This window comes from Lampris incognitus, chromosome 11 (assembly GCF_029633865.1).
Source record: "Lampris incognitus isolate fLamInc1 chromosome 11, fLamInc1.hap2, whole genome shotgun sequence".
NCBI lineage: Eukaryota > Metazoa > Chordata > Actinopteri > Lampriformes > Lampridae > Lampris > Lampris incognitus.
In genome coordinates, this window is record NC_079221.1 from 56,555,362 (window position 1) to 56,578,177 (window position 22,816).

The 22,816-nt window shown below is 45.1% G+C and overlaps 1 protein-coding gene across 1 annotated transcript in view; it reads right to left on the reverse strand.

Moving 5' to 3' along the window:
• Positions 1-22,816, reverse strand: part of LOC130120432 (kalirin-like) — a 168,045-nt gene that overhangs the window by 11,288 nt on the left and 133,941 nt on the right. The window contains exons 17-20 of the mRNA XM_056288967.1: positions 21,087-21,256; positions 11,429-11,603; positions 7,264-7,507; positions 3,887-4,053 (exon numbers count right to left, since the gene is read on the reverse strand). Of these exons, the coding sequence (XP_056144942.1) occupies positions 3,887-4,053; positions 7,264-7,507; positions 11,429-11,603; positions 21,087-21,256 (756 nt within the window). The remainder of the gene's footprint in view (positions 1-3,886; positions 4,054-7,263; positions 7,508-11,428; positions 11,604-21,086; positions 21,257-22,816) is intronic.

Below are 22,816 nucleotides of genomic sequence, written 5' to 3' on the forward strand. Positions count from 1 at the left end.
CGTAGAGGACAGCACTGTTAAAAGTTTCTGTCTTTAACACTGTGAAGGCTTATGATGAGGCTGTTAGACCTGACATAATGTAATATTAATGTGAATTCATGCTACGTAGAGGACAGCACTGTTAAAAGTTTCTGTCTTTAACACTGTGAAGGCTTATGATGAGGCTGTTAGACCTGACATGATGTAATATTAATGTGAATTCATGCTACGTAGAGGACAGCACTGTTAAAAGTTTCTGTCTTTAACACTGTGAAGGCTTATGATGAAGACGTTAGACCTGACATGATGTAATATTAATGCGAAGTCATGCTACATAGAGGGCAGCACTGTTAAAAGTTTCTGTCTTTAACACTGTGAAGGCTTATGATGAGGCTGTTAGATCTGACATAATGTAATATTAATGCGAAGTCATGCTACGTAGAGGACAGCACTGTTAAAAGTTTCTGTCTTTAACACTGTGAAGGCTTATGATGAGGACGTTAGACCTGACATAATGTAATATTAATGCGAAGTCATGCTACATAGAGGACAGCACTGTTAAATGTTTCTGTCTTTAACACTGTGAAGGCTTATGATGAAGACGTTAGACCTGACATGATGTAATATTAATGCGAAGTCATGCTACATAGAGGGCAGCACTGTTAAAAGTTTCTGTCTTTAACACTGTGAAGGCTTATGATGAGGACGTTAGACCTGACATAATGTAATATTAATGCGAAGTCATGCTACATAGAGGGCAGCACTGTTAAAAGTTTCTGTCTTTAACACTGTGAAGGCTTATGATGAGGCTGTTAGATCTGACATAATGTAATATTAATGCGAAGTCATGCTACGTAGAGGACAGCACTGTTAAAAGTTTCTGTCTTTAACACTGTGAAGGCTTATGATGAGGACGTTAGACCTGACATAATGTAATATTAATGTTAATTCATGCTACGTAGAGGACAGCACTGTTAAAAGTTTCTGTCTTTAACACTGTGAAGGCTTATGATGAGGCTGTTAGACCTGACATAATGTAATATTAATGTGAATTCATGCTACGTAGAGGACAGCACTGTTAAGGTTCTGTCTTTAACACTGTGAAGGCTTATGATGAGGCTGTTAGACCTGACATAATGTAATATTAATGCGAAGTCATGCTACGTAGAGGACAGCACTGTTAAAAGTTTCTGTCTTTAACACTGTGAAGGCTTATGATGAGGCTGTTAGATCTGACATAATGTAATACTAATGCGAAGTCATGCTACGTAGAGGACAGCACTGTTAAAAGTTTCTGTCTTTAACACTGTGAAGGCTTATGATGAGGCTGTTAGACCTGACATAATGTAATACTAATGCGAAGTCATGCTACGTAGAGGACAGCACTGTTAAGGTTCTGTCTTTAACACTGTGAAGGCTTATGATGAAGACGTTAGACCTGACATGATGTAATATTAATGTGAATTCATGCTACGTAGAGGACAGCACTGTTAAAAGTTTCTGTCTTTAACACTGTGCAGGCTCATGATGAGGCTGTTAGACCTGACATAATGTAATATTAATGTGAATTCATGCTACGTAGAGGACAGCACTGTTAAAAGTTTCTGTCTTTAACACTGTGAAGGCTTATGATGAGGCTGTTAGACCTGACATGATGTAATATTAATGCGAAGTCATGCTAGGTAGAGGACAGCACTGTTAAAAGTTTCTGTCTTTAACACTGTGAAGGCTTATGATGAGGCTGTTAGACCTGACATAATGTAATATTAATGCGAAGTCATGCTACATAGAGGACAGCACTGTTAAAAGTTTCTGTCTTTAACACTGTGCAGGCTTATGATGAGGCTGTTAGACCTGACATAATGTAATATTAATGTGAATTCATGCTACGTAGAGGACAGCACTGTTAAAAGTTTCTGTCTTTAACACTGTGAAGGCTTATGATGAGGCTGTTAGACCTGACATAATGTAATATTAATGTGAATTCATGCTACGTAGAGGACAGCACTGTTAAAAGTTTCTGTCTTTAACACTGTGAAAGCTTATGATGAGGCTGTTAGACCTGACATAATGTAATACTAATGCGAAGTCATGCTACGTAGAGGACAGCACTGTTAAGGTTCTGTCTTTAACACTGTGAAGGCTTATGATGAAGACGTTAGACCTGACATGATGTAATATTAATGTGAATTCATGCTACGTAGAGGACAGCACTGTTAAAAGTTTCTGTCTTTAACACTGTGCAGGCTCATGATGAGGCTGTTAGACCTGACCTAATGTAATATTAATGTGAATTCATGCTACGTAGAGGACAGCACTGTTAAAAGTTTCTGTCTTTAACACTGTGAAGGCTTATGATGAGGCTGTTAGACCTGACATGATGTAATATTAATGCGAAGTCATGCTAGGTAGAGGACAGCACTGTTAAAAGTTTCTGTCTTTAACACTGTGAAGGCTTATGATGAGGCTGTTAGACCTGACATAATGTAATATTAATGCGAAGTCATGCTACGTAGAGGACAGCACTGTTAAAAGTTTCTGTCTTTAACACTGTGAAGGCTTATGTTGAGGCTGTTAGATCTGACATAATGTAATACTAATGCGAAGTCATGCTAGGTAGAGGACAGCACTGTTAAAAGTTTCTGTCTTTAACACTGTGAAGGCTTATGATGAGGCTGTTAGACCTGACATGATGTAATATTAATGCGAAGTCATGCTACGTAGAGGACAGCACTGTTAAAAGTTTCTGTCTTTAACACTGTGAAGGCTTATGATGAGGACGTTAGACCTGACATAATGTAATATTAATGCGAAGTCATGCTATGTAGAGGACAGCACTGTTAAAAGTTTCTGTCTTTAACACTGTGAAGGCTTATGATGAGGACGTTAGACCTGACATAATGTAATATTAATGCGAAGTCATGCTACATAGAGGACAGCACTGTTAAAAGTTTCTGTCTTTAACACTGTGCAGGCTTATGATGAGGCTTTTAGACCTGACATAATGTAATATTAATGTGAATTCATGCTACGTAGAGGACAGCACTGTTAAAAGTTTCTGTCTTTAACACTGTGAAGGCTTATGATGAGGCTGTTAGACCTGACATAATGTAATATTAATGTGAATTCATGCTACGTAGAGGACAGCACTGTTAAAAGTTTCTGTCTTTAACACTGTGAAAGCTTATGATGAGGCTGTTAGACCTGACATAATGTAATATTAATGTTAATTCATGCTACGTAGAGGACAGCACTGTTAAAAGTTTCTGTCTTTAACACTGTGAAGGCTTATGATGAGGCTGTTAGATCTGACATAATGTAATATTAATGCGAAGTCATGCTACGTAGAGGACAGCACTGTTAAGAGGCAAACTTGACAGCATGTGATGCCGGGTTCTTCTTTAACCACATGTTAACTTCCTGACCTGTTGGACAGACAGTCTGTTCTTTAGTCTGTTTACTCTCGTAATTCCCCATCATCCATCAACCAAGCTGCCTATCCCAACCAGGGTCACAGGGATGCTGGAGTCTATCCCAGCAGTCATTGGGTGGCAGGCGGGAAGACACCCTGGGCAGGCCACCAGACCATCACAGGGCCCACACACACACACACACACACACATTCACATCTAGGGATAATTTAGTACGGCCGAGTCACCTGACCTACATGTCTTTGGACTGTGGGAGAAAACCAGAGCCCCCGGAGGAAACCCACGCAGACACGGGGAGAACATGCAAACTCCACACAGAGGACGACCTGGGACGACCCCCAAGGTTGAACTACCCCGGGGTTCGAACCCCGGACCTTCTTGCTGTGAGGCGACTGCGCTAACCACTGCGCCACTGCGCCGCCGACAATTACCCTATGGGGTTAAATAGTTCATTCTGTGTGTGTGTGTGTGAATACCTGTTTGACTTCAGCCTGTAGGTGGCGCAGTTGTAAGCATTGCTCTAGGTGTGTATGTGTGTGTTCAGCGCTCAGGTCCAGCTCCTGCTGTTTCTCATGGAGGAACTCCAGTAAGTCCTGAACCTGCGTGGCCAAGTCCACCTCCTTCTCCCCCGTGAGCTCAATACCTGCAAAACACACACACACACACACACACACACACACACACACAAAGATAGGGTTACAGTTATCGAGGTGAAAACTGTCCAGACTTTTAATGTGATGTCCAAATGTCACCACTAGGTGGCGGTCCCAGAAAGTTGAATCAGTTAAGCTGGACATGTGGTTCAGTGGAAGAGACATTTTATCAGTCAGTCTCAGCTGACTGCAGAGCTGCCCAACCTTATAAATAGTACAGTTGCATAATGCCTGAAACCAGGGCTCTAACACAGGTTTCAAATGCACATTCGCATGACCATAAATTAATTAAGTACTGACGAGTCCCTGAAACGAGATCCAGGCAGTGGTTACAAGGGGAAGATGATAGATTGTCTGAAGCTGTTAGAACAGGGCAATGCTATTGACAGAATGTTGTACCATAGATTATACCCAGGGGGCGCTACACCTAGTCTGTATGATTTACCTAAAATACACAAACAGAATATGCCACTATGGCCTATTGTTAGTATGGTTAACTCAGTGACCTATAACCTCTCTAAGTTTCTGCATCTGTTCTGAACCCGTTGGGAGGCAGTAATGAACATCACATTCACAACACTATGGATGTTGTGGATAAGGTGAGGGACATCATCATGGAGAGGATGAAACCATGGTCTCTTATGATGTTAAGTCTCTCTTCACGTGCGTTCCTGTTGCTGAAGCGGTGGAGGTAGTCTGTATGAAATGACAGGATGACCCCACCCTTAGCAATAGCACCACCCTTAACACTGACCAAGTGTGTCTGCTCCTGAAGCGGTGTCTTCAGTCCACGTACTTTACATACAGGGGCAGTACTATAGGCAGACTAGGAAGAGGCATGGGTGGGCTATGGTTCCCCAGTCTCACCTGTAGTGGCCAACTTGTCAAGTCAAGTCAGTTTTATTTGTGTAGCCCAATATCACAAATAACAAATTTGCCTCAGGGGGCTTTACAGCAACACAACATCCTGTCCTTAGACTCTCGCATAGGATAAGGAACAACTCCCTAAAAAGCCTTTAACAGGGAGAAAAACTAGGAAGAAGCCTCAGGAAGAGCAACAGAGAAGGAATCTCTCACCCAAGATGGACAACGTGACATGGATGTGTTCACACAATTTACACGATACAACACTGAAAGAGGATAACACAATTATAATGGAACTATAAAATATATGAAGAATTGGGCAGCATGGTGGTGTAGTGGTTAGTGCAGTCGCCTCACAGTGAGAAGGTCCTGAGTTCGAGCCCCGGGGTAGTCCAACCTTGGGGGTCGTCCCGGGTCGTCCTCTGTGTGGAGTTTGCATGTTCTCCCCGTGTCTGTGTGGGTTTCCTCCGGGTGCTCCGGTTTCTTCCCACAGTCCAAAGACATGTAGGTCAGGTGAATCGGCCGTACTAAATTATCCCTAGGTGTGTGTGTGTGTGTGTGTGTGTGTGTGTGTGTGTGTGTGTGTGTGTGTGTGTGTGTGTGTGTGTGTGTGTGTGGACCCTGTGTGATGGCCTGGTGGGCTGTCCAGGGTGTCCCCCCGTCTGCTACCCAATGACTGCTGGGATAGACTCCGGCATCCCCGCGGCCCTGAGGGCAGGATAATCGGTTTGGCTAATGGGTGGATGGGTGGATGAAGAATATGATGAGGAGGATGCCAAGCAGTGTCCAGCCCAGAACCCGAGCCACGTGATCACCATCACCATGTAAAAAAAAAAAAAAACTTGTATATGGAGGAAGTGGAAAAGAGGCTCTGATACCCTATCCAGGGACACCACCTAGCCATTGGTTCAGATGTGTGGACGACACCTGGGTTAAAATTAAATCTCAGGATTTTGCACATTTCACCGACCACATCAACCCTGTGGACACCACATCAAGTTCACCAGGGAGGATGTGGAACATGACAGGTTAGCCTTCTTATACTGTGAAATTACAACTGGTGATGGGGGACATTTGATTGTTGATGTTTACCATAAACCAACACACACTGATCAGATCAGTACTTAAGGTTTGACTCTCATCATCCACTGGAGCACAAACTAGGAGTCATCAGGACGCTGCACCACCAACACAGTGGCCAGGAAAGAGGAGAATTCCCACATAACCAAGCCCTGGTTAAGTGTGGTTATCCTAACAGGTAGTTTGTCAAAGCCAGGAAGGAGCCCAAACAATGCACCGGCCAATCAAAGAGAGGAGAGGGACAACCACTGCCTAAGCATAAACCAGTGGTGACTTTGTACGTGGAGGGAGTGTCAGAACAGTTGAGACGCATATTTTCCAAACTCCAAGTCTTGGTTGCTTTCTAACCCCAAAACACGTTGTGCCAGAAATTGGTTGCCCCCAAGGATTGTGTTCACTGGCACAAACAGGACAATATAGTGTGGCTGTTAAGTGCCAGGAGGATTGTCGTGACTTGTACATAGGGGAAACTAAACAGATGCTGGCCAAGAGGGTGGCACAACACAGGAGAGCTAACACGTCAGGCCAGGACTCCACAGTCTACACCATCTACTGGCCAGTGGCCACTCTTTAAAGGATGAGGATGTGCACATCCTTGACAGGGAGTCAAAGATGCCCCTGAGACAGTCCAGAACTTAGTAGTAGGGTATAAAATGCTAGCTGGGGAAGCGTACACTGAAAGGCATAACCAGGTGGCTGGGATAATGTACAGGAACATCTGTACTGAATACAGACTGGAAGTCCCCAAGTCCAAATGGGAGACACCTACAAAGGTGGTTGAGAATGGCAGAGCTAAGATCCTGTACGACTTCAAGTTCCAGACTGACAAGCAGGTGCTGACTAACCGACCAGACATTGTGGTCGTCGACAAGGCTCAGAAGACAGCAGCAGTGATCGATGTAGCAATCCTGAATCATCAGCAAGAAAGAGCATGAGAAGCTAGAGAAAGCAAGGGCTGAGGGAAGAGCTAGATCAGATGTGGAAGGTGAAATCCACAGTAGTCCCAGTGGTAATAGGAGCACTAGGGGCTGTGAACCCCAAATTGGGAGAGGCTCCAGCAGATTCCAGGGACAACATCTGAGGTCTCTGTCCAGGAGAGTGTGGTCCTGGGAACAGCTAAGATACTGCTCAGAACCCTCAAACTCCCAGGCCTCTGGTAGAGGACCCAAGCTTGAGGAAGACACACACCACCCGAAAAAGTGTGAGAAGGAGATTTTGTGTGTGTGTGTGTGTGTGTGTGTGTATATGTGTCTTACCTGAGGCCTGTACCTCCATGATGTACTGATGCAGGTCCTGACCCTGCTGCATCACTTCATAGGTCATGTTGCTCATGGCAGCCTTCCTCTCTGTGTGTCTCTTCAGCCGCTGCTCTACCAGGCTGATGTCCTCCGAACCACCAGAAGAGGCGCCAGATCCCACTCCACTAACGCCAGAGGCAACGTTAGCATCACCCAGCTGACGAGAGAGGTCTTCGTTCCACGCATCCAACTCAGCTGTTACCTGGAGGAGGAGGAGAAGCAGGAGGAAGACAGTGAGGAGGGGTGATGGTTTGGAATTGGAATTGAACACAAACATAACCACACAAATACACAAAATATGCACATACACAAACATAGAAACACAGCACAAACACACACATCAATAAGGTAAAGAGTGACAACTAAATTATGGAAAGGTCACAGAAAAACATAAGGATAAACAAACAGACACATACACAAGACACAAGTCCGCAAAAACACACACATACACACACCTCATTGTCCTATTGGAAGGTGCTGTAGTAATATGACCAGTACTGTTCCAACATGAGGACAATCTTAAACTAATTCTAAGTGTTCTCTGCACTTCCATTCAAAAGCCACTCGATCAAAGACACACAAGTGGCAGATCAGTCGAGTGACTCTACCAGGAGAACGGACTTCACTGTGAAGACACTAGTGTGCCTCAGCAATCAGGAACATTTGTCATTTCATTTCAGGTACTTGTGTACCTGAAATGAAATCACACATATCGTTTCCCCCTGAACTCGGATAACACGTCCTCAGTGGAGGAGGTAGAGGCTGAAGACTCAGGGAAAGCCCCACCCATATCCCTGGCAGAGGTCTCTGAGGTAGTTAAAAAACTCCTCGGTGGCAAGGCGCCGGGTGTGGGTGAGATTCGCCGTGAGATGCTGAAGGCTCTGGACATTGTGGGGCTGTCTTGGTTGACACGCCTCTTCAGTGTCACGTGGAGGTCGGGGACAGTACCTCTGGAGTGGCAGACTGGGGTGGTGGTTCCCATATTCAAAAAGGGGACCGGAGGGTGTGCTCCAATTATCAGGGCATCACAGTGCTCAGCCTCCCTGGGAAAGTCTCCTCTAGGGTGCAAGAAAGGAGGCTCCGACCGATTGTCAAACCTCGGATCCAGGAGGAACAATGTCGGATTCCGTCCTGGCTGTGGAACAACGGACCACCTCTTTACCCATGCGGAAGTGCTGAGGGGGGCATGGGAGTTTGACCAGCCAGTCTACATGTGTTTTGTGGGCTTGGAGAAGGCTTATGACCGTGTACCCCGGGGCACTCTGTGGGGGGTACTGCGGGAGTGTGGGGTACCGGGGCAGTTGCTACAAGCCATCTGAACCTTGTACAACCAAAGTGAGAGCTGTGTCCGCATTCTCAGCACAAAGTCAAACACGTTTTCGGTGGGTGTCGGACTCCACCAAGGTTGTCCCTTGTCTCCGATTCTGTTTGTGATATTCATGGACTGGATCTCAAGGCGCAGCCAAGGTGAGGAGTGTGTCTGTTTTGGGAACCTCAGAATTGCATCTCTGCTCTTCACAGATGATGTGGTTTTGTTGGCTTCATCAGAACGTGACCTCCAGCGCGCACTGGGGCGGTTTGCAGCTGAGTGTGAAATGGCCGGGATGAAATTCAGCACCTCCAAGTCTGAGGCCATGGTTCTCTACCGGGAAATGGTGGCTTGCTCCCTCCGGGTTGGGGATGAATTGTTACCTCAAGTGAAGGAGTTCAAGTATCTCGGGGTCTTGTTCACGAGTGAGGGTAGGATGGAGCAGGAGATTGATAGGTGGATTGGTGCAGCATCAGCAGTAATGTGGACGTTGTACCGGACCGTTGTGGTGAAGAGGGAGCTGAGCCAGAAGGCAAAGCTCTCAATTTACCAGTCAGTCTTGGTTCCAACCCTCACCTATGGTCATCAGCTTTGGGTAGTGACTGAAAGGGTGAGATCGCAGATACAAGCAGCTGAAATTAGTTTCCTCCGTAGGGTGTCTGGGCTCAGCCTTAGAGATAGGGGGAGGAGCTCGTACATCCGGAGGGAGCTTGGAGAAGAGCTGCTGCTCCTTCATGTCGGAAGGAGCAAGTTGAGGTGGTTCGGGCACCTGATTAGGATGCCTCCTGGGCGCCTTCCTTTGGAGGTTCACTGGGCATGGCCAACTGGGAGGAGACCCCAGGGTAGACCCAGAACTCGCTGGAGGGACTACATGCCCAGTCTGGCCTGGGAACGCCTTGGAATCCCCCAGGAGGAGCTGGAGGGCGTTGCTGGGGAGAGGGACGTCTGGAGTGTCCTACTTAGCTTACTGCCACCGCGACCCGACCCCAGAGAAGCGGCTGATGATGAATGAATGAATGTATATATAAATATATACACACACACACACACACACACACACACACACACAATATATATATATATATATATACTTATCACAAAAAGTAAGGAAATGTTTGTTTGGTAGATGATGTCTTTGTTGTAACAATGCTTCTTAGCAATAAATCTTATACAGTTGGAAAGCCTGTTTATTTCCCTTTTAAATGGCGCCACATGTGTAAGGAACATGTATTTGTGGGATGAGCAGCGGAGCTGAGTATGTGGGTTGCGCCCATGAACAATTTGCCAAATCTTCTCTGCCAACGCCAAACAGCTTATCTTGCTGCTGCTATTGACTCTTGTGTTGAGCTTCTGGTACCCCAGGTGCTGACAATCAGCTGCCTGATATAAGATTTATTGCCAAGAAGCATCGTTACACCAAAGAGATAACCTACCAAACACACATTTCCTTACTTTTTGTGCTATATATATATACACTTTATACACTTTAGCTGCCATTTCATTTCACGTACTTGCGTACGTGAAATGAAAGGAAATGCCGTTTCCCAGCCCACAGCAATACAACACAAAGTTCCCTTTTTTTCCCCCAAAGGTGAACAAGCTGCATTTCCATCAGTTGGTTTCAAATGAACGAACAATTTTTATGTGAGCAGGACCGCAAATTCACACACACAAACACACCTCCATAGTATATTGTTAGAAACATACCTCTATAGTATACTGTTGGAAACGTACCTCTATAGTATACTGTTGGAAACGTACCTCTATAGTATACTGTTGGAAACGTACCTCTATAGTATACTGTTAGAAACGTACCTCTATAGTATACTGTTGGAAACGTACCTCTATAGTATACTGTTAGAAACGTACCTCCATAGTATACTGTTAGAAACTTACCTCCATAGTATACTGTTAGAAACGTACCTCTATAATATACTGTTGGAAACGTACCTCTATAGTCTACTGTTAGAAACGTACCTCCATAGTATACTGTTAGAAACGTACCTCCATAGTATACTGTTGGAAACGTACCTCTATAGTATATTGTTGGAAACGTACCTCTATAGTATACTGTTGGAAACGTACCTCTATAGTATACTGTTGGAAACGTACCTCTATAGTATATTGTTGGAAACGTACCTCTATAGTATACTGTTGGAAACGTACCTCTATAGTATATTGTTGGAAACGTACCTCTATAGTATACTGTTGGAAACGTACCTCTATAGTATACTGTTGGAAACGTACCTCTATAGTATATTGTTGGAAACGTACTTCTATAGTATACTGTTGGAAACGTACCTCTATAGTATACTGTTGGAAACGTACCTCTATAGTATATTGTTGGAAACGTACCTCTATAGTATACTGTTGGAAACGTACCTCTATAGTATACTGTTGGAAACGTACCTCTATAGTATACTGTTGGAAACGTACCTCTATAGTATATTGTTGGAAACGTACCTCTATAGTATACTGTTGGAAACGTACCTCTATAGTATATTGTTGGAAACGTACCTCTATAGTATACTGTTGGAAACGTACCTCTATAGTATACTGTTGGAAACGTACCTCTATAGTATATTGTTGGAAACGTACTTCTATAGTATACTGTTGGAAACGTACCTCTATAGTATACTGTTGGAAACGTACCTCTATAGTATATTGTTGGAAACGTACCTCTATAGTATACTGTTGGAAACGTACCTCTATAGTATACTGTTGGAAACGTACCTCTATAGTATACTGTTGGAAACGTACCTCTATAGTATATTGTTGGAAACGTACCTCTATAGTATACTGTTGGAAACGTACCTCTATAGTATATTGTTGGAAGATTCGTAGCTGCAGAAAGATGTCAAGTTTAATTTTGCGTTCGTGGAACAGTTCTTCCATTTGGCTCTGAGCCTCGTCCAGCTGCTGCAGCACCCCCTGGATGTGGGCGATGGAACTGCAGTGGGGCGTCTTATTGGTGGACATAGCTGCATCTCTGTGGACATAGAGAATGAAGATATTTCTGATTCAGTGTAGCGCCCCCGCAGCTAGGAAGCAGAACTGCAGTGAGCTTTTTACAGATGGAGACACTGCAACAGAATACTAGCCTGCTAGCTACCCTGGTGCTCATGAGCATCCATCCTCCTTTATGTGTCAGTCTATGGTTGTGTGTGTGTGTGTGTGTGTGTGTGTGTGTGTGTGTGTGTGTGTGTGTGTGTGTGTGATCACCACCTTGCTGTGGTGGAGAAGCCAGCGTGTACTAATGATCCCAAGACGTATGCCGTCCAGAGCTTGACTCCCGGTAGGGTCACACAACAGAATCAGATCACCTTTATTGACCATGTGTGCCTATGCATAGGAGGAATTTGGCTCCGATACACAACAGCTTCTAGCACTTGCAGACATCACTAACACAAAAAAACAAAACAAAACAGAAGAAGTAGATGGACTGACAACAGGACATTGGGGCCTAGCATGTACGCACAACAGGTATGTCACGACTATACACGGTTTTATTATGCTTTACTAATCAACAACACATGCCCATATATTATACCATAGCACGTATAGCTACACTGATCAACCAAAACATTAAAACCATGCCTAATGTTGTGTAGGTCTCCCTCGTGCTGCCAAAAATGCTCTGACCCATCGAGGCATGGACTCCACAAGACCTCAGTCACCATCTTACAATACTGTGATTGCAACTATTACCCAATCCTCAGTGAATAGTACACATGGCCACTGTAACTCTAGTTAATGGTCACGTCAATTTGCATATGAAACTGATGGTTGGTTTGGTCGTTATGCCACTGTATTGTTTACAAGGGTGGGGACACCTGCAGTCACTGTGTTGTTTATAAGGGTGGGGACACCTGCAGTAACTGTATTGTTTATAAGGGTGGGGACACCTGCAGTCACTGTATTGTTTATAAGGGTGGGGACACCTGCAGCCACTGTATTGTTTATAAGGGTGGGGACACCTGCAGTCACTGTATTGTTTATAAGGGTGGGGACACCTGCAGTCACTGTATTGTTTATAAGGGTGGGGGTACCTGCAGTAACTGTATTGTTTATAAGGGTGGGGACACCTGCAGTCACTGTATTGTTTATAAGGGTGGGGACACCTGCAGTCACTGTACTGTTCATAAGGGTGGGGACTCCTGCAGCCAGTTTAGACCGAAGAGCTCACTTATGCCCCTTCTCCACTACATGGTACCAGCTCGACTTGACTCGAGTGGACTCGACTCGTAGTGTCGTTTTCCATCATCGTAACAGCACCCCTCAGTGTAGCTGGTCTGCATTGATTTTGGTATCCGCTCCAGTTTTTTTAGTAACCTCGACAAAGGTGGTACCAGAAAAGTGGTAACAGTTACCAAAATGCCAGTACTTTCCAGTAATGGAAAACAAAAAAGTGGAGGTGAGCCGGTACCATGTAGTGGAAAAGGGGCGTTACATGATGATGAAACGTTTCTCCCAGTAAACGTTGTCTTCAGATGAACTGATTCCACTTTCTGTGATTTCCTTAGCTGGATTATGGAGCATGCATAAGACCTCTGAAGGTGTCCTCCAGTATCTGGCACCAAGATGTTAGCAGCAGATCCTTTAAGTCCTGTAGGTTGTGAGGTGGGGCCTCCATGGATCGGACTTGCTTTCCCAGCACATCCCACAGATGCTCGATTGGATTGAGGTCTGGAGAATTTGGAGGCCAGGGCAACAGCTTGAACTCTTTGTCTTGTTCTTCAAACCATTCCAGAACAAGTGTCTTGATGTATGCTCAATAATCCAGGTAAGAAAATCAAAGAAAGCAGTGGTGACTCCTTAAACCAGTGGTTCGGCCTGGATTCGCCTTGCCACGAAAGGCGTCTCCTTCGAGACGAGGTGGCAAGATGGCACTAGTATGTGCGGCAAGCTGTCTGTCGGGTTTGTTTGGCGTATTGTTTGCTATCGTTCTGTTTTGCCGCATATGCTGTCATGATGTCGTTGATCTACTCGTATATGATCGCCAAGCGCTTCTCAATATCCGAGTGTCTCATGAGTTGCTGTTAAAGCACAATTTGGGAGATCTGTTTTCAAACCTTCCTCCATTGCTCTCGGCTATACCGGCATACCTGCGCCGCCCATCTTGTGTCATTCCCTGTAGGAAGCGCCCTAGATGACAGGGAAAGCGGGGTGGTGTTTGGATGAGAATCAACGCTTACTTTAAGTCCTCCCATGGAAATGATCCTCGCCTCCTTCGCAGTGGTTATCACCTTTTTCCGGTTCGATTGCTCCTGCCTGTTGTTCCTGGCGTTGCTGTGGGCCAACTTCACTTGCCGGTGGAGGCTCCTCTTCCCAGATGGACGCAAGCAGCAGAGGCGGCGTGGATAACAGGAACCTTCGCCCGCTGGATCGTGCATCAGCGTCAGACAAAGAGGAGCTTACTGTCCGTCTGGCTCTCATTAATGCTAGATCGCTAGCCAATAAGACATCCCTGCTAAATTACTTCTTGACCTCTCGGGAATTGGATTTTATGTTTCTGACGGAGACCTGGCTTCACGCTGGTGAGTTCACCCCATTTTCTGAACTTCTTCCGTCTGACTGTTTATTCATCAGCTTGCCTCGGACCACTGGCAAGGGTGGAGGTCTAGCTTCTGTATTTAAATCCAGCTTCCACTGCTGACAGACTCTGTCTGACAGCTTCTCCAGCTTCGAGCTGCAACTTTTTGAAATAAAGTGTAATTGTCCCGTGCTGTGCGCAGGGGTCTACCGTCCACCAAAATTCAATAAGGACTTCATTCGGGAATTCACTGACTTTGTGGCGGGGACTATAGTGGACTACGACAGTTTCTTAATTGTCGGTGATTTTAATATCCATGTCTGTTGTGAATCCAGACCTCTGGTCAAAGACGTTTTGAATCTTATTGACTCTTTTAATCTCCCTCAATTGGTGACTGGTCCGACGCATGAGAAGGGTCACACACTGGACCTTGTGTTGGCCTTTGGTTTAAGTGTATGCATCACTGAAATATGTGATACATGTATTTCGGACCATTTGCCTGTGTCATTTACTGTGACACTGCCTTTTCTCAGGTTAAATCGCGTGCTCCGGCACGCTGCCTGCGCACAATTAACCCTTTGACGGCGTCTCACTTTTCTGTTGCTATTAAAGATTCTATGCTTCACACCCTGGATGACTCTTGTAATCTCAGTGCTGATGACATTACCAATCTTTTCAACTCTACCTGCACTGACATACTGGACTTGGTTGCTCCTGTTAGACCCAAACGCCCTAAACCAGTGACAGAGCCATGGCTCAATGACACCACCCGCGCTCTTAGACACACATGTAGACGTGCTGTGGGAAAGTGGAAGAAAGACAAATTTCATGTCTCCTTAGGAATTCTAAGAGACTGCTTATCAGAGTACCAGAGAGCTGTTAAATCTGCAAAAACACAGTTTCTATCAAACCTTGTGTTCAACAATTGTCATAGGCCTCAGGTTCTTTTTAATACTATTAACTCTCTTATAAATCCATGTGAGTCTCCTTGCATCGTGCCAACGCCCACGCTCTGTGATGAATTTCTTAAAAGTTTTTACAGAAAAGATCTCTGCTATTAGGGCCTCATCATCCTCTTCGGCCTCAACTTACCAGTACACATAAGATCTGCTCAGACCCTAGAGACTTTTAAATCTTGGTTAAAGACCTACCTCTTCTCGCTGGAATTCAATTCAAGTTGAGCTAGACACCGTGATTTTATTGAGGAAATATACTTTTACTCTTGTGTTTTATTGTTTACATTTTAATTTCTTTATTTTACTATATACACTACCGTTCAAAAGTTTGGGATCACCCAATTTTGTGTTTTCCATGAAAAGTCACACTTATTCACCACCATATGTTGTGAAATGAATAGAAAATAGAGTCAAGACATTGACAAGGTTAGAAATAATGATTTGTATTTGAAATAAGATTTTTTTTACATCAAACTTTGCTTTCGTCAAAGAATCCTCCATTTGCAGCAATTACAGCATTGCAGACCTTTGGCATTCTAGCTGTTAATTTGCTGAGGTAATCTGGAGAAATTGCACCCCACGCTTCCAGAAGCAGCTCCCACAAGTTGGATTGGTTGGATGGGCACTTCTTGCGTACCATACGGCCAAGCTGCTCCCACAACAGCTCAATGGGGTTCAGATCTGGTGACTGCGCTGGCCACTCCATTACCAATAGAATACCAGCTGCCTGCTTCTGCTCTAAATAGTTCTTGCACAATTTGGAGGTGTGTTTAGGGTCATTGTCCTGTTGTAGGATGAAATTGGCTCCAATCAAGCGCTGTCCACTGGGTATGGCATGGCGTTGCAAAATGGAGTGATAGCCTTCCTTATTCAGAATCCCTTTTACCTTGTACAAATCTCCCACCTTACCAGCACCAAAGCAACCCCAGACCATCACATTACCTCCACCATGCTTAACAGATGGCGTCAGGCATTCTTCCAGCATCTTTTCATTTGTTCTGCGTCTCACAAACGTTCTTCTTTGTGATCCAAACACCTCAAACTTGGATTCATCCGTCCACAACACTTTTTTCCAGTCTTCCTCTGTCCAATGTCTGTGTTCTTTTGCCCATCTTAATCTTTTTCTTTTATTGGTCAGTCTCAGATATGGCTTTTTCTTTGCCACTCTGCCCTGAAGCCCAGAATCCCGCAGCCGCCTCTTCACTGTAGATGTTGACACTGGTGTTTTGCGGGTACTATTTAATGAAGATGCCAGTTGGGGACCTGTGAGGCGTCTGTTTCTCAAACTAGAGACTCTAATGTACTTATCTTCTTGCTCAGTTGTGCAACGCGGCCTCCCACTTCTTTTTCTACTCTGGTTAGAGCCTGTTTGTGCTGTCCTCTGAAGGGAGTAGTACACACCGGTGTAGGAAATCTTCAATTTTTTAGCAATTTCTCGCATGGAATAGCCTTCATTTCTAAGAACAAGAATAGACTGTCGAGTTTCAGATGAAAGTTCTCTTTTTCTGGCCATTTTGAGCGTTTAATTGACCCCACAAATGTGATGCTCCAGAAACTCAATCTGCTCAAAGGAAGGTCAGTTTTGTAGCTTCTGTAACGAGCTAAACTGTTTTCAGATGTGTGAACATGATTGCACAAGGGTTTTCTAATCATCAATTAGCCTTCTGAGCCAATGAGCAAACACATTGTACCATTAGAACACTGGAGTGATAGTTGCTTGAAATGGGCCTCTATACACCTATGTAGATATTGCACCAAAAACCAGACATTTGCAGCTAGAATAGTCATTTACCACATTAGCAATGTATAGAGTGTATTTCTTTAAAGTTAAGACTAGTTTAAAGTTATCTTCATTGAAAAGTACAGTGCTTTTCCTTCAAAAATATGGACATTTCAATGTGATCCCAAACTTTTGAACGGTAGTGTATTTTTTACAAATATTTTTATATTCATATGTGTTACTTATTGTATATTGTATTTTAAGCTTGTGCAGCCCTTTGGTTCAACTGTGGTTGTTTTAAATGTGCTATATAAATAAACTTGACTTGACTATGTGGAAGGAGCGTTGGAAAAGTTGAGATGCGAATTTTCCGAATACCTCATCTCAGTTGTCCAAAGGAGTTGAGCTATAGATGTCCATGGCTCTTTGTGTCCTGATGTTTACCAACGCCCGTCGCTAACAGAGCCATAGATATGAGTGGCTCTTTTGTGTACCGATGTTTTTTTTTCCACTCATATCTATGGCTCTGTTAGCGACGGGCGTTGGTAAACATCGGGACACAGAGCCATGGACATCTATAGCTCTGACAACAACTCCTACAGGATAAATTCTGAGTCTCATCACCAGCCAGTCAGACTAGCTTGGTCTAGTCAGAAAGGCACGAACTGAGGAAGCCTCTTGGATGAGAGGCGAAACGTCTTCACGGATATATACCAAGTCCAGTTGCACTTGATTCAACTCCTTTGGATAATCATGACCTGGATGAATGAGAACATTCACAGACTCCTCTCAGTTGCTTTCGAACCCCAAAACACGCTGCACCAGAAGTTGCCAGAAGTCGGTCCACCCTAAGGATCAGGTCCCCCAGCACAAACAGAGCAACATAGTGTACCCTGTTAAGTAGGGTGACCATACGTCCCGTTTTTCCCGAGACAGGCCCGTTTTTCAGCCTACTTTCAGGTGTCCCGACTTACTCTCAAAAATGACCTAAATATCCCGTATTTGCGTGCCTGGTGATTTGCATGGTTATTCTGTACGTGTATTAGCAGTGTTATTGTGGTCGTTTAAAGGACAATAGCATGAATTCCGTGTTTTAGAATAGCCTACGTGTAATACCTGCTACAACCACCAAACATGTCAGTCATAATGTTGTGCACCTCATGATGCTGTCGCTCTAAACAACAACGGCCACGCGAAAGAAACATCGCAGGTTGCAGCAGTGTAGCGTGATGTCACAAAAGCGAGCGTGTTTGTTCAACGAAGATCTTCAAAAACAGTTCACATTTCTCAAAAGAGACTCAGCAGTAGCGGATAAGAGGAAGGTTGGTTGCCAAACATGTGGGGCTCATTTTTCGACTGCTCGCGGAGGACGTACGGATATCACTCAACATCTTCAGACAAAAAAGCATCATCGTTTTTCACATCATCATTTTTCGTGTTTCTACCGCAGAGCCACAGAAAGACTGTCCGTTTGCTGGGTGGCAGCAAGTGAGAGGAGGGGTGAGGGTGACCCACATTAAGTGCGTCAGTCGCTGTTAGAGCGGGTTCGCGATTGCAATAAAAAGGGCAATAAACGTTCTTTTGTGAACATGTCTCAGCCTCCTCTTTGTCCGGACACCCAGTGAGTTTAAGGATGCTGTGATATTGACAGAGTTGAATGTTGCTCTATAGCCTATTGAATGTTAGCAATACTTTAATGCCAGTATTTGGATTAATAAAGAAGAGTTACATGAATCTGGTGTCAATATTGTGTAAATTATAGTAGCCGCTATTTAATTTAAATAGATTGCAGCTGGATACGTTACTTTTGATATTATGTCCCGTATTCAGCCTCTGGGAATTTGGTCATCCTACTGTTAAGTGCCAGGAGGATTTCCGTGACTTGTACATCAGGGAAAGTAAACAGACGCTGGCCAAGAGGATGACACAACACAGGAGAATTAACACGTCAGACCAGGACTCCACAGTCTACACCATCTACAGGCCAGGACTCCACAGTCCACACCATCTACAGACCAGGACTCCACAGTCTACACCATCTACAGACCAGGACTCCACAGTCTACACCATCTACAGACCAGGACTCCACAGTCTACACCATCTACAGGCCAGGACTCCACAGTCTACACCATCTACAGGCCAGGACTCCACAGCCTACACCATCTACAGGCCAGGACTCCACAGCCTACACCATCTACAGGCCAGGACTCCACAGTCTACACCATCTACAGGCCAGGACTCCACAGTCTACACCATCTACAGGCCAGGACTTCACAGTCTACACCATCTACAGACCAGGACTCCACAGTCTACACCATCTACAGGCCAGGACTCCACAGTCTACACCATCTACAGGCCAGTGGCCACTCTTTCAAGGATGAGGATGTGACCATCCTTGATAGGGAGGAATGCTGGTTTGAACAGAGAGTCAAAGAGACCATCTAGTGTCTAAGAGTACGTCTGTCACCATCTTACAATGCTGTGATTGCAACTATTCCCCAATCCTCTGAATAGTACACATGGCCATTGTAACTCTAGTTAATGGTCACGTTCATATTTGCAATGTCCAAACTAATAAAATATTATTGAAAAAAAAGAAGAAGAAAAGCTGTCACGCACAGGCATCTTCCGACAAGGGAATAAACCAATAAACATCCAGGGTCAAAGCCTTGTGGCGATCAGAAAGAGGTGACAGAGGCAGGACAGTGAAGTCTGGCAGCCCCTAGCTAGCCACAGGCAGTGGGTTTATATTCAGTCGCTAAGCCCTGGGACTGAGGCAGGACTTGGCTGCTGCACCCATGACAGAGCAGCCCGATTTAGGATCCGCTCTGCTCACCCCAGTTGGGGAGGGGGCTAGAAAAGGTGCCCTAAACATAGTCTGCCTCATACCTCCTCTCTGGACCACCGGATCCAGAGGGATCACCACCATGCAGTCAGAAACAGAAACTCATATATTTTGGAGCTTGGAACATACAAACCCTCATGGACAATCAATCCAGCCACCTAAACGGTGTACTGCCATCATCACCCGAGAGCTGAGAAGATTCCAGATAGATAGTGCTGCAGTCTCTGAAACTGGACCGGCCAACCAAGGGCAGCTAAAAGAGGAGACGGGTGGTTGAATTTTCTTCTGGAAAGGAAAAGTAGCGGGCCAAGGAGCCACCATGCTGGCTTTGCCATCAAAAACAGCCTGATTTGCCACCTTGCTGACAAACGAGGCTGGCGCTTGTGAATAACCAAAGCATTCCTGTCAGTGCATACCCTCTAACACTGGACTCACACGATGAAGTAAAGGAGACCTATGCTGACCTGGACAGTGTTCTCACCAATGTCCCAGGAGGATAAGCTAATCCTGCTTGGAGATTTCAATGCCAGAGTTGGACCACATTACAACTTTTGGAGAGGCATAACTGGCAAGGAAGAAGTTGGAAACACAAACTCCAATGGCATCCTGCTGTTAACAACATGCCCAGAACACAGCCTACTCATTACCAAGACACTCTTCGTCACCAAGACACTCTTCATCACCAACACACTCTTCTGCCAGAAGAACAAATTTAAAACAACCTGGAGGCACCCTCATTCTAACATTTGGCACCTCATGGACTACATTACCGTGTGTCAAGGAGACCGACGTGAAGTACTAGCCACCAGAGTGATCAGTGCAGACGACCGCTAGACTGACCACCGCCTTATCCACTCCACCCTGTCCATCCATCTGCACCGGAGAAGAAGGGTGCAGAAAAAGAAGAGCCACCCAAAACTCAACTGCCACCATCGCACAACATCAGCTGAGATGTCCTCCACATGTCTGACTCTCGCGTCCCAAAACAAGTAACTTACTCTCAGCTGTTGAGAGGACACCGTGCTCCGGAAGGACAAAAGAGGTGATATAAAGATGATGTCAAGGCCCACATCAAAAGGTGAGGCATTGACCTTAACACCTTGGAACAAACTAAACAAACACGGAGGCCTGGAGACTGGCTGTCCGTGAGGGTGCTGCACAGTACAGGACCTGCACCGTGCTGCTGCTGAAAACAAGTGCACACTCAGAAAGGAGCAAGTAACCACAATGGCTCAATCCACAACCTCAACCACTCCTTCACACCCTCGCCCACACTGCTCCAAAACATGCGGCTCCACAATCGGCCTCTACACCCACCTGAAGACTCACAAGGACCCAGAAAGAGGACAGGCATACTCCACCCCGAATGACTGCCAATGATGTTTGTGTGTGTGTGAGTGCGTGTTTGTGTGTGATACCTGAGCTGTTGTATGAGTTCTTCTCCCTCTTTAATGACATTGAGCGTAGCCTCCAGCGTCGCTGTCTGTTGCTGTTGGAACTGAGTTATGAGGCTCTGCACCGACTCCACCGAGTCACAACACACCTCCTCCAACAACTCCTTCTGAAGATCCTCCATCCACCTCCACAACTGGAACACACACACACACACACACACACACACACACACACACACACACACACACACACACACACACACACACACACACACAAACACACCAAGACAAACAGACACACAGGTAGGTAGGGAGGTAGATATATGAATATATATATATATATATATATATATATATATATATATATATATATATATACACACACATAGTATACATATATACTAAATATATAAAAAGAGAGACAGGCAAAGCTAGACAATGTAATGCAAATATTCCTAATCTGTTAATACTGAAACCACTCAACTCTCAATATAATTTCACAATACATCTACAACAACCTCAAAACACACACACACACATTCAAAAGGAATTGAATCGAGTGCAACTGGACTTGGTATATATCCGTGAAGACGTTTCGCCTCTCATCCAAGAGGCTTCATCAGTTCCTGCCTTTCTGACTAGACCAAGCTAGTCTGACTGGCTGGTGATGAGACTCAAGAATTTATCCTCTTTGGAGTCGTTGTCAGAGCTATAGATGTGCATGGCTCTTTGTGATCCGATGTTAAGCAGCGACGGTCGTTGGGGGTGTTAGTTTCGACTTCGTTAGTGCTCCATTCAGTGGCCATGAGTCGTTGGATGCGTTAGTGAGCGACTGTTGTTCTTGGAGGCTAGGCTTCTTGAGTCTCCTGGGTAGAGATGAAAGGACGGCATTGTAAGTGGGAGATAGGTGGTGTTGCAGACCTCCTCCTCTGTTGAGGGATGGTTTTTCCAGTTTCACATAGATGGCTTCCTTCACCCCTCTTTCAAACCATCTATCTTCTCTGTCCAAAACGTGTACGTTGCTGTCCTCGAAGGAGTGTGTCTTCTCCTTTAGGTGTAGATAGACTGCTGAGTCTTGTCCTGAGGAGTGTGGCCTTCTGTGTTGGGCCATCCGTTTGTGTAGTGGTTGTTTGGTTTCTCCTATGTATAGGTCAGCGCAGTCCTCATTACATTGTACAGCATACACCAGATTGCTTTTCCAGGTGTGTGGTACACGGTCTTTGGGATGAACCAGTCTTTGTGGGAGTGTGTTGCTGGGTTTGAAGTATACCGGGATGCGGTGTGTGTTAAAAATTCTCCTGAGTTTCTCGGAGACCCCAGAAACATACGGGATGACTGTGCTATTCCTTCTGTTCCTTTTCTCCTCGTCGTTCACCCGGTTGGTCTTTCAGGAACGTGTTGCAGTTTTCACAAAGGTCCAACTGGGGTAGCGGCAGGTTTTTAAAGCTCCCCTCAGGTGTTTGTGTTCTTCTCGTTGGGCCCGAGTGCTGCTGGGCACATTGTCAGCTCTGTGTTGGAGAGTTCTGATGACGCTCAGTTTGTGTTCCAGCGGGTGGTGTGAGTCGAAAAGTAGATATTGGTCTGTGTGTGTAGGTTTCCTGTAAACCCCAATGTGGAGGCTCCTGTCTTCCCCAATGTGGACGTCACAGTCCAAGAAGGGCAAACTGTTGTTCTTTACGTCTTCCCTTGTGAACTTAATGTTCTTGTCCACTGAGTTGATGTGTTTGGTAAACGTTTGCACCTCTTGTGTTTGG